The 13679-nt window shown below is 43.9% G+C and overlaps 1 protein-coding gene across 1 annotated transcript in view; it reads right to left on the minus strand.

Annotated features, from left to right (window-relative positions):
* Positions 1 to 3649: 3649 nt before the first annotated feature.
* MANEAL (mannosidase endo-alpha like) overlaps positions 3650 to 13679 on the minus strand; it is a 165772-nt gene continuing 155742 nt past the window's right edge. The window contains exon 5 of the mRNA XM_069223984.1: positions 3650 to 5229. Coding sequence (XP_069080085.1) covers positions 4593 to 5229 — 637 coding nt within the window. The 3' untranslated portion in view covers positions 3650 to 4592. The remainder of the gene's footprint in view (positions 5230 to 13679) is intronic.

The raw sequence follows: 13679 nt of genomic DNA on the forward strand, positions 1-13679 counted from the left end.
GCGCACTGGATGGCACATCTCACATTCTTTTGTCATAAGTAGGGGCACCCATCAGGGCTGCTCTCTTTCACCTGTTCCCTTTGCTCTCGCCATGCAGTCCCTGGTCGCTGCATTGCTATTGATGGGCCTGGCCTGGGGTATGCAGGTGGGGACAGACTGGCACACTTTGTCCTTGTACGCAGACGGCGTGTTGGTGTACTCCAGGGCCAAATGGGGGAAATCCTGTGTTTTTATCCTGTAGCAGGTGGATCAAGGTCATAAAGACGTGACTGCAAGAGTTCCTACCCTGGAATTTCGAGACCTTCTGCTATATCGGTGTGAGTGTTTAACACGCTGACAGGGTCCTCCTTGATGGGAACCACAGCCGGACCCTGACCTCAATTAGACAATCTATGCATTTTTGGACATGACTGCCTCTTTTGCCCATGTCCAGGCATCAATTGCGAAGATGTTGGTACTATACAGACACCTCTGTTTCTTGCAGAACTCCTGGTACTGTTGACTAGGGCATATTTCTGAACTATGAAGGGGATGGAGTGCGACCTGGTATGGGGGGCTTCTCGGAAGGGGGTCTTGATTCCCTTGCTTCAGCATCCCATGCTCGAGGGTGGCCTGGGAATACCAGACCTGAAGCTGTACTTCCCTGCTGCGCAGTTGCAGTGGCCCATGTGCTGGATAGTGGGTAATCGGATGGTTAAAAGTAGACTGGTGAAGGCTGACATAGGCACCTTGGACATATCAGACTGGCTGCTCATGCCGGGGGGACCAACTTGTGGGATGGGAAGACTAGCACGTGTAGCAAAGCAAGTTTAGAACAGATACATGCAAACCTGAAGATCGGGGATCCCTATGCCCCACAGCTTCCCTTGTGGGGTTTACCAGACACCAGGGCTCTGCTTTGAGCTCACGATCAGGCGCCTTGGCGAGAACCAGGGATGCAGCAAATAGGTGACCTTTGTGGGGACAGTGCCCTGCTCTCATTTCAGGGCCTGCAGGAAGTCCATGATCTTGGCCCAGTCTGTTTCTGGTGCACACCTCACTCGTGCAGGTGATTGGTGACACATGGGTGGTGGGGCAAAACAAACTGAAAGCACACTTATGCACGGGTTGGGCAGCAGAGCAGCTTCAGTATTATATGCAGAACTGGGGGCAGGAGATCAGACATACGCACAACATGGTAAATGCAAATGGGACGATTCCCTGGGGACGAGTTGACTCCTAAGCAGTGGGCTACGGGAGTTGGAGCAGATAAAGCGCATTTTTCGGAATGTGCGGCTGAAGTTTACACAATTGAATTATTTATGCCAGACATTCCTTACACCACACAGCCTGTATGCGATGTTTCCGAGGACTTCCTCAGCTTGTCTGTGCTGCAGCCACGCCAATGCCACATTTATGCACATGGTTTAGTAATGCCTACCGTTGGCACATGCCTGGCCCTAAGTGATGGACAATTCAACAGTGGTGGACATACTTCTGCCACCCGACCCACTTCTGTGCCTTTTTGGGATCATTAAGCGCACCAAGTGCAATAAATTCTATCTTAAATTGGTGGATCTTGCATTGGTCCTCAAATGCTTGATTGCCATGGGTTGGAAAGCCTCGCAACCCCCTGCGATCGATTGCTGACTCCAGGTTATGCACAGGTGGTCTTCAGCAGAGGCAGACACTATGATACGCGATCAGCCCTGAGAGGGGAGGAGGGTGTGGCTACACTTTGAGACACATGTTCTTAAATGACAGCCTCCCACACACTAGTGCCTGGGCCCTGTTGCTATGTGCAAGATACTATGGAATTGACATACACAGAATCCATTTGTGAGGGTAGGCTGCACGCTGTGCACTCCACTGTGCCTCGGAGAGTCCTGACCAAGGTTGCCCCCACTCCTAGTACCCTGCTCCCCATGCGCGACTATCTATTTACCCCATTATTTCACGTTATATAGGCTGTGCAATGCCCTATTCACTCACTCACTAAATCGTGGCTCCGGCCAGGGGGTTTGTTCTTGTTCTTTGATCAGTCGTATGAATGGCTTCATTTATGTTGGCTACTCCTTTAACTAGAGGGACCCAGAGAACAATCCAGACCGGTGCAAACGACTTTACTGAAATTAAACTAGAAATCCTTTCTGATTCCATAATCTGAAACAGGGTATTTCGTTGAAGCCATTTATTAATTCAGACCGTAAAAAAAAGAATGAAAGGTGCATAATTTCTTCAGTCAGACATTGTTAAGAGCTTTCCTGCTATCCTGTTTTGACCTCACCTATTGCATATGAAGTTTACATTCTGATCATATGCACTGAAAAAGGCACAGTGGGGTTTGTGGGCTCAGAAATCAGGATTAATCACAGTTGTTCTGATCTACCTAGGTTTATCATTTGAAAAGTAAATTTTACCCTCATACTAGTGGTACAGCAAGGATTCATTAGGCCCTGATACAAGCAACAAAAGTGAGTTCCTGTTACCTGGTTGGGTAGTTAAAGGCAATGGTAATTGTGCTATTGGGACCTAGATACACCTGGCCCCCGGTGCAACTGGACTAGCTGACTCTGTAACAGCTATACCCCTGACACACCGCTGGTACCTGCTCCTGGTGGGAGATTATGCAAGCCCTGCTCTGGTGCCCTGGATGTCATCTGCTGCTGTAGACAGTGCCCCATGACACTGGCTACCTTTCGCACCAGGATATTGTGCAACAGGCAGAAAGCACAAGAACATGCACCCAAGTGGCGAATGAGTAATCTGGCATGCTCATGTAGTCAACAGTTTATTTGATTGGGCGACAGGAGCGAAGAGTGTACTGCAGGCATCCAATAATCTAGCAGGTCACTAAGGGGCATATTTACAAATAAGTGGCGCATCAGCAGTGATGCGCCACTTTTGTTGCGCCCCCACGTGCCCCCATAATGGAGGGCACGTGGGGGCCACAATAACGTCAACATTTTTGGCGGTATTGTGGCGCTTTGCTGCACTAGCACCAAAAATTTCAACTCTAGTCCAGAAAAGCACAGGGAGGCCCACAGGAGATTATGGGTGTGTCATTTTCATGCCTGCCCTAAGCAAATGATGCCAAAAATGGCGCAGTGTAATCTAGTAAATTTCACTGCGCCATTTTTTTGGGCCTCCCTGTGTGGGAACGCCCACCCCTTGCATAAATTCTGCCTGGCGCAGGCATGATGTGGCCCAAGGGTTTAGAAAGTGGTGCAATGCATATATTGCACCGCTTTGTAAATATGGCGTGTGGAAATTGCCTCCTTAATGCCACATTAGCGTAAAAAATAATTATGCATTTTGCTGCAAGAGGCTTGTAAATATGCCCCTAAGTGAGCAGCCATGATTGCTTAACACTGAACTGATGCACGCCCTTTTGGGGCAAATAATCTGCATAACTTTAAAAAATAGGAATCCAAGAGCAATTACTCCTTCCTTCTGCACTGCAAAACAAGTGTCACATGCAGTTTACGAGCACAGCAAACCGGTTACAGTTACTACCGTTGATGAACTCTAATTGACAGTCATGGTGTGAAATGGGTATGGATGTGGGCAGGTTCTTTTCATCGTTGATTACCTTAAGGGTTTTCCACTTCATTTAAATCACTGCACCAGTAATATTGTTTCAAATATTTATGCTGGAAGGTATCTCTTTGTGGAAAATTACCTTTAATTAGCTTTCGAGCTCTATATCGCACATGGATAATATGAAACACAAATTTAAAGATGAAGATTTGAAACAAGTTTTATTGAATAACTGTTGTAGGTGCACCCTCCGCCCCCACCCCTTCGCCCTCCCTGCCAAATGTACATAGTCAGGAGTAAAATCGTCTTAGAGGAGCATTGATCGACGATCAATAGAGGGATGAAAGATATAAAATGTCCCATTCCATTCCTGTAAGAAGAATAGCTTCAGGTGATCTGTGGAGAGCGTAGATTAATACTTGGAATACTTGCACTTTACCTTTTGAAATTCCATACTGTAAAGATGCAGACTTTTGGTATCATACACAGGCACAATAGAAGAAGCCCCAAGAAAAAAGGGGACCTAATTAAAAGCACCCCCCCAAATGCCAATGCAGGTTCGCTTCAGGGAATTTTTAATACTTATCTATCCAACTTATTTTTGTTTTCCAGAACATCTCATCTTTTAAGTGAAACTGATGATTGAAAGTTGTAGCATCCACTCGCTTTGTTTCCACAACACTAAAGTTCTCTTGTTGCTCTACAACTCTTTCAGCAAAAGATATCAGAAGACATTGCCTCCCCTTGCTGGTAGTTATTGCTCAATTTAACATGTCGATCCAAAAACTCTTCTGCATACTTCTTCTAGACATCAACAAACTTCTTCTAGACATCCACTTTCAGCTCATTACATTAGTGTTGAAAATATGTATCTGCCTATGGTTTCCTGAAACCACTGTCGGCCATATTTAGCTTAAGTAGAGTTGAATACCTTCAAAGCAACTCATCTGTTATTTACGACTGCATGACCTGTCTTGGCAAAGGGACTTCCCATAAGCCAATGATCTACCTCTTTTGGAAACACTTTAACCATGGGCCCTGGTGTTTGTTTCATGCAGGGGAATTTCTGCCCATCACATAAGCCACTGCTCTTTCTCCTTATTGAAATGTAACGCCCACTTGCGAGTGAGCTCTAAGTATAAGTGTGGCTCATGGGGAATGTAATCAAGGTAAAGGCGTGCCAGGGTCTTCTTGGGGGTAGACTTCTCTATTTGAGTGCCTTCGTGCCACTCGTTGAAGGAGGTAATAGATACAATTTCTGGTCTTACAGTAAGTGCTGCCTGGAGTGCTGTCTCATAGTACTTGCCATTGACACGGTTTCTGGTGTTGTGGTTATTCCATGGACGGATACTGGTGTCTATGTATCCCGGACCAACACTGGGGATGAACATGAGATTGTTGGTATCACAGAATGTCTTGATGGCCTTCCAGTTTTGGTGAGAGGAGCCAAAGGAGAATCCATTGGAAGCAAAGTAAGTGTACATCCCATCAAACCCAGCAGAGAGTATATCTTGCTTATGGCTCTCTTCCACCAGCAAGGCAATAAAGACTGAGTCGTAGGGTGTGTTCCTGATGGAGTGGGATCCAGATGTAGTGAGGAGGTTGGCCCAAGACTCTGGTGGAGTTAGGTATGAATCATAAATATAAAAAAGTGGAAGCGTTCTGCCGACACTCGTCTTGTACGTGTAAAATGATGCATGAGATCCATACCTATAAAATGAGAAAATAAAATTAATGTTTTAATGTAAATGATCATGCCACACTGAAATGTGTTAAACAGTCAAAGAAAATCATTTTCAAATGTATATTTCAACTTTTGTTTTGTGGTATCATGAATTTAAAAAGTATTATGAACTCAAAACCGTAATAATACCTCACTTCTCCTTTCCTCCATATTTGGACAATTTAAGGTCACCTGTTCCTCCCTGTGTACCATACCGCCAGCCACACACTCAATTGTCCCTCTACTGTTTCCCTCTCAGTATTCTTTCTTCCTCCCATTCTAATCACCCCGGGATTAAGTAGACAAAAGGTAACACACTGAATTGAGAAGACCACACTGAATACATCTCAACTTAAAATTTGATCTCTTTTTGGCATTACCCATTGTGACAACTCTCACAATCTTCCCTATCTTCCCCTTTTATATTCCTTCTTCTTCACTCATCTCTGTGTGCCATGTGACTTTCATCTCACAGTATCACTCCTACTACCCATTTCCCAGTTGCTTTAAGATGGCAAACGGGCGACAACTTAGAATCATATATCTTAAAATAAAAACGAAAGAAGGGCTTGTTGTTGAATAGCTACGCTCCTTTACGCAACATCAGGTAAGTATTTTCATCTTACGAAACCTACATCATTGCATATTTACTTTTGACAATGTTCTATCGATAAGCAGCAGTACTAAGAAGAAGGAGTTTTTGAATATGTCGCTATTCATTGTGTAATGGTTTTCATTTTGAAAAACCCTCCTTCATTTCCTTATGTTCAATGAAAATGGATGCAGGTGGCGCACCTTTCAAGACCTAAAATCTGGTAATGTCTCTTTTCAGTGTGGCCTTTTTCCCTAGTTTGACATAATCATACTTTACATATCTGAAGTCTGAATAAAAATGTGGCCAATTGTGAGTGCTAGTTAATTGAGGGTGTGAAGCTTTTGAAATCAGTGTGTAATTAACGGCTTGTTCTCACAAATAAATGCTTTTGAGAAAATTAGCTGTAATGTAAGTTTTATAAACGATTTACATTTAATTTTATGTACTAGCAACAATTCATAGTAGACAGCAGACTGCATCCCCACATGAGCAATACGACACCAAAACTATTTATTTAGCAAAGCAAAGCTTCTTAAGTGACATAACTGGCTCTTCACACAAACTTGCCCTACAGGTACAACGGAACACGCTATTCTGACCATCCCACCACCTCACATGCCCAGTGCTAGAGCCATATAAATGGCCTTCTAACACAACTGGCTTGGAAAGGACAATCGTTCACTTTCTTGTAACAAAATAAATGGCAAGGTTAATTAAAAGCCCCTCCAAATGCCAATGCAGGCTGCTCTTCAGGGAATTTTTAATACTTATCTATCTACCTCTTTTTTGTTTTCCGGAACATCTCATCTTTCAAGTGAAACTGATGATTTAAAGTTGTAGCATCCACTCGCTTTGTTTCCACAACACTAAAGTTCTCTCGTTGCTCTACAAGTCTTTCAGCAAAGGATATCAGAAGACATTGCCTCCCCTTGCTGGTATTTATTGCTCAATTTAACGGGTCCATCCAAAAAATCTTCTACATACTTCTTCTAGACATCCACTTTCAGCTCATTATAATAGTGTTGAAAATATTTATCTGCCTGGTTTCTTGAACCCACTGTCGGCCATACTTAGCTCAAGTAGAGCTGAATACCATTAGAGCCACTCATCTGTTATTTGCGACTGCATGACCTGTCTTGGCAAAGGGACTTCCCACAAGCCAGTGATCTACCTCTTTTGGAAACACTTTAACCATGGGCCTTGGTGTTTGTTTCATGCAGGGGAATTTCTGCCCATCGCATAAGCCAGTGCTCTTTCTCCTTATTGAAATGTAACACCCACTTGCGAGTGAGCTCTAAGTAGGGGCTTATGGGAAAGGTAATGAGGTAAAGGCGTGCCCGGGTCTTCTTGAGGGTAGACTTCTCCATTTGAGTGCCTTCGTGCCACTCATTGAAGGAGGTAATGTCACAAAGACACAAACATACACCTCTTGAGTCCCACACCAGCTCAGTCACAGAAGGGATTCCCCACAGTAACAAAGTAAATTGCACAAAACTAGACAGACTCATCAATAGCACTGACCCATCACATTGGTACCAGACTAACCCGACAAAGGTCAATGGGAAACCACCCTGCACTGCGTGACAACAAGGAAGATTATTAAATGGCTGGCATGCATTGATTGCACTTAACAAATATTGGCGACCTTTAACCACCTGCTAAACTTTGTCTGCCCAATGAGACTCAGTGTGCATATTATAATTATAGATTATTTGAAAATTGTGATTCAAAACATAAAACTAACATTTTATTGCATTTTGCAAATGAGGGACCAACATTAAAACATGTAATATAACAAGTGACTCATGCATACACAATGCCATTTAGTGCAATTAAGGCCCATATTTATACTTTTTGACGCACAACTGCGCCAACGCAGTTGTGCGTCAAAAATTTTACCGCCGGCCAACGCCATTCCAACGCGCCATGCGGGCGCCTTATTTATGGAATGACATTAGCCGGCGCTGCGGACTGGTGTGCGTAAAAAAAAATGACTCACACCAGGCAGTGCCGGCGTATGGGAAAATGGGTGTTGTGCGTCAAATTTTTTTACAAGTCAGGTCTAAGGCAAAATTCAGGCCTCAAACCGGATTTGCACCATTTGTTTTGACGCCCAACCTCCATTGACAGGACTCCTGTCTTAGCAAAGACAGGAGTCATGCCCCCTTGCCCAATGGCCATGCCCAGGGGACTTATGTCCCCTGGGCATGGTCATTGGGCATAGTGGCATGTACGGGGGTCCAAATCAGGCCCCCCTATGCCACAAACAAAATCGGAAAAAAATACTTACCCGAACTTACCTTTCCTTCCCTAGGATGGGTTCCTCCATCCTTGGGTGTCCTCCTGGGGTGGGCAAGGGTGGCAGGGGGTGTCCCTGGGGGCAGGGGAGGGCACCTCTGGGCTACTTCCGAGCCCACAGGTCCCTTAACGCCTGCCCTGACCCAGGCGTTAAAAAAACGGCGTCCATCAGGCTGTGCGCCATTTTTTAAGGCCCACCCCCTCCTGTGCGTCAAAATGACGCCAGAGTATAAATAAGGGGCACAGGCCTTAAAGTCATTTTTTGGAAGGGAACGCCTACCTTGCATATAATTAACGCAAGGCTGGTTCCCCCTTCCAAAAAATGACGCACATGGTGGAATTTTGACGCCCACGGGGTCGGACATCAAAGTATAAATATGGGGCAGGGTTTGTGCCGATTGTGCGTCAAAAATTTTGTCGCACATTCGCCGCAAACAGAGTATAAATATGCCCCTAAATGCCTAAATGAAAAACATGACTTTCAGTTAAAAAAAACACATTTTCATTCATACAAAGAAATAATTGATGACGACTAACCAGCATCATGAACCCTCAGACTGCCGGTGTGAGTGCCAGGGTGTCTGTGCAGGCTAGTGCTATATATATTGTCAAATGTCTACCAGGCCTTGCTGTTTGTGGCTCGTGCCCATGACGTATAAACACGTCGTAAGAGCAGTTTGATATCACCTTCCTTTTTCTGATATAATTTTACTAGATTACCTTTTTGTAACAGGGACTGAATGTGATGGGAGTGGGGAGGAATCACACAATTATTTCTTGATGGAGGTGAGAAAAGAATTACAACGTCGCTTAAATACCCAATGTGCAATTACATCTAACATATGGTAGTATGTGTAGTATATATTCCTTTAAGTTGTATTGCCTGTAGGTTTTCGATTAGAATGAAGACACCTTATAGGATAATTGTATGCCGTGTTTATATAGGATCCAAACATTCATTACAGGTTTCCTAAGAATTACCTTGTGATTACTTCCTTATCCTATTCTCTTACTGCTGTCGTAGCTCAACATAATACTTTCTTTTCTGAATCCTACTGGTTTGTTCTAGCAGAAATTTCCCCTATACTTTTCCTCCTGTTCTTGTAGGAATTTTTCACTCTTACTATGAGAAAGCCATAGGATTTCACTAGAATGCACTAAGACAAAAAGTACAGGATGTATAGTCCAAAAAGGTTATGGGAAAATTATAGGGCAGATTTATGGAAAGTGGCGCTGCACCAAGTGCAGCGCCACTTACCTGCGCCCCTAGGCACCCCCCTAACAACACCATGTGTGCGCCGTATTTAAAAGACGGCGCACCATGGCGCAGGGTATGGGGCAATAGTGTAATTTTTTATGACACTATTGATGTACTGTGCAGGAGTAGAGCCAAAATATTGGCGTTACTCCTGCAGAGTACATAGGGGCCAATCCTAAAGAATGGAAGCCCCCTTTTAACGCATGCTCTTGGGCAGGCGTTAAAGGTGCCGTAATAAATGGCGCAAGGAAATCTCATAGATTTCCTTGCACCATGTTACTGGCTCCCCTAACGGGGAAGCGCCCCCTTTGCAGACATTATGCCTGGTGCAGGCATAATGTAGCACAAAGGGTTACAGAGTGGTGTTATTCGGAGCAGGGATTTTGGCCTTGTTGGGCCACATTAACGTCAAAATAAATGACGTCAATGTGGTGCAAGGTGGTGCTAGATGCCCATAAATCTGGCCCTATGTTTTAGCATTTGACTAGAAACCCCCCCTTGGCCCTGGAAATGGATCTTTCTTCTTGATGAACTGTAGGCTGCAGGCTGTTGGGCTACTATAATTACCGATTCCGAGCATCCTCTGGACCTACTCCCTCCAATGCACATTTATGGATGTACAGGCCTGTGTCTGTTACAGCATCATGATAGTTTTTTTTTAAAGTGCCGGGAATTAGTGATTATGGCTGCAGATGCGGAAATCGATGTCTACAATTCCCAGTCAGGGATTTAAGGATTTATATATCTAAAAGCCACTATTAAGATTGACTTGTGTATCTCTTTGAGGCTGATATTTTGGCCACGGTATGCTTGGCTGTCTTTCGGCAATGCAGCACTATTCTGATCTATAAAAGGTGACAAACTATAATACGACCCTAAAGCATTTGCACAGGGCCAAAATTAGGGCGCTGCGGCTGGTGCAGACGCACCTGGCACTGATCTGGGGGAGCGCTGTGTTTAGAAGTAACACGAGGTTAAAAAGCACCCTGCTGCAGAGTTCCTTATGTATTGAGTTGTTTTCAAGCAAAAATTAAAATGTCAAGATAACTTTGGTGATAAATGTTCCTGCTGGAGAAAGATTGAGTTTAGTCTACTGACAGTATCCACTCATGATTATGTAGCACAGTGTGTTCATATGCGTGCTGCAAAGAACGTGCACCACACAAAACACCAAGGGGCATATGTATACTCTGTTTGCGCCATTTGTGCATCATTTTGTTTAATGCAAAAACGGTGTAAACTTAGCTCCATATTAATATTTTGACGCTGGACCCGTCTGGCATCAAAATATAGGCGCTAACGTAATTTTTTGGATGCCTGAACCCACCTTCTGCCAATGAGATGCAAGGTAGGCGTTCCTGTCCAAAAAATGACTCCTAGCCTGTAGCACCATACGTATCCCCTCGTGCAAAAATGGTGCACGGGTGGGAGGCTGGCCTAAATAATGGCACCAAGCCTGCTTAGCGCCATTATTTAATGACTGGGTCAGACCAGGCGTTAGACTACCTGTGGACCCATTTTCATGGTCAAACATCATGGAATGGGCCCACCGGTGCCCACCCCAAGCTCCAGGAACACCCCCAACCACACCAGAGGGACAGCAGAGGATGGGGACCCCATCCTAGGTAAGTATTGGTAAGTATTTAAAATAAATGTTTTAAGTACCATTGGGGATCCTGACATGGGGCCCCCGCCATGACACTGGGTGCAATGGCCATGCCCAGGGGACACTGGTCCCCTGTGCTGGCCACTGGGTTGGTGAGCATAACTCCTGTCTTTGCTAAGACAGGAGTCATGTGTTATTGATGGTTGTGCGTCCTGACATGATGCTAGGCCTAGCATCATTTTTTGAGGCAAAACCCCCTTCACCCCTACCTCTACCCTCAACCGGCTAACGTCATTTTTTCTGAATGAATTTGGCGTCCGGCTGACGCTTTGGAATGAAGCAAGCAGGCGGTAAACATTTTTATGCAAAACTGCGTTAGCGCAGTTTTGCACCAAAAAGTATAAATATGGGCCCAATTCTCTCTTTAGTGGATATCTCAATAGGTTACTGCTTTTATCACAGAAATCCTTTAGTTACTTGTGAGCTAAGAACTGTCATTAAAGTGATCCAGGCAGTTTAGAATGTTATTTTTTCACGTAGTGTTTCATTATCCTACTGTTGCTAGGGTTCACTTAGGTAAAAATGCATTCTTATTAGGAAAGTCAGTCACTGTGGCACGTTTTAAATCCTGAGTTTTTGCTTCATCAGACTAAATACTTTTAAAATATACTGCCTACAAGTATTATTTCCTATAAACTGATTTGCGCACATATAATTTACTGGGTTTTTAGATTGTGAGTGTGATATAAATTGATCTGACACCATGGGGCGCTGAGGGGCACTGGTGGAGTGTGGTAGGGAGGGAATTAGTGGAGAAGGTGTTTTTTGGGGGGAGGGGGCACACAACAAAGATTGTCACACACCATTGCTAAAGCCAGCCCTGCACTTGCATTCCCTTCCTATAGCACCTTATATTTCTTTAGCAAAGAAGACTTCTGTGGATTACGATGCACAAGGAGGCATTGTGCCCTTTGCTCAGAGATGTATGTATGCTAATAAATAATGGGAATTCTCCCTTCCTTCAACAAATGGGCTATGTGTAGTGCACTAGCTGCACACTTGCTGCACAGTGCATCCACATCAGCCTTCCATCCTTCAGAGGTCTTTAAATGGTGCACCATTAAATTGGATAGTACTAACATTTGTGATTCACAGAGCTTACACATGGCAGACATGCAATGGAGTGCTATATGGAAAACAACGTATTACTGTTTCTTGGGGAGACAGCACTTTTTACCACTGGGAGTATGGGCCTTCTAAAACAAGAACCAGATCTTTATGTAGTTACGTACAACGACAAAAGACACAAACAGTGCATTATGTTCAAAGAAACATGATACATAAGTGCAAAGTCATGCAAAAAAGAAGAATGAGGTAATCATACTAAAATTCTTTAAAAAATCGTACTGGGTAAGAATAAAATAAAATTAGAGGTGAAACAACGTCATCCTAAATCTGGCTGATCTCATATAATTTAGCCATGGAATACAATCAGCCTTGTCAAGATGCTTTCGATCCTTCAAGATTGCCCTGTTCAGCTCCAATTCTAGGTTTAACCATATTGAAACGCAGCTGAGTAAGGATGGCTAAGTTAACAGATCAGAGATGTATCCCACCGCTAACTCCTCATGCACAACAAAGGAGGCCACCGACTAGGGCACCAAGCGTAGGCATCTCAACAACTTATTCTTGATTACTTGTAGCTCGGGGGCCTCTTTATAGCCCCAGATACACTGTTGTAATATGCCTGGAAGATACATTTAGAATGGTAGATTTTGATCAATGCCTTAATAGGCATGGTCCCCAAACGGCTAGCAAAGTGAGACACAGAGGCCACTGCCCTAGCCATAGCGTTCCTTTTAACTTTTAATAAAGGGGCCCATAAACACTTTTCATCAAATAAGACCCAGAGGTAGGGAAAGGATTTAACCCCAGAGATCTCACCCCCCCCCCATCCCAGGCTATATTTCCTCCGTCCCTTTCCACCAGGCCCTATTACCATGGTATAAAATTTGCTATAGTTTGTGTACAGATCCAAATTATTCATAAAACTAACGGAGTTGAACAGATGTTGCAGACCTACCACAGTCCTTGCTAGTAACATTGCATTGTCAGTGTACAAAACGGTGATAGTAAAATATAAACCTGCTCGGGGTGTCTTTACAGCCTGGCAAGGAGTCTCCCCCAGATTATTTATGTTTAGTGCATTTAAGAGCAGGGCCAGTATACATCCCTGTCTAACTCTCGAGGGACCTGAAGTGTACGGCAGTGTTCCCAGTTTGATTGTTTCTAACAACTGCAGACAGATCTTTATGAAGTTTGTAAAGAAAATACATTATATCTTTATCAAGACCTATCTTTAGGAGAATGGACCACAATTTACTTCTACTGACCTTGTTGAAAGCCGATGTGAGGTTCATAAAAGCCAGATGTAACTGGTCACTCTTAGCAATTGTATACTTCCCTATGATCAACTGCAGATTTAAACCTTAATCCAGAGTGCTTGTACCTGCTCTAAAACCAAACTGTAAATTAGATAAAACTTTATTTTTGTCAAACCTTGATGACAGCCTAAAAAGCACAACTCACCCCATGACCTTAACTACTGAATTAACAAGTGATATAGGTCCATAACAGCGTGGGTCATTTCTTTCCCCATTTTTAACTATCGGGCAGTATT

This window comes from Pleurodeles waltl, chromosome 3_1 (assembly GCF_031143425.1).
Source record: "Pleurodeles waltl isolate 20211129_DDA chromosome 3_1, aPleWal1.hap1.20221129, whole genome shotgun sequence".
In the NCBI taxonomy this organism is placed as follows: Eukaryota; Metazoa; Chordata; class Amphibia; order Caudata; family Salamandridae; genus Pleurodeles; species Pleurodeles waltl.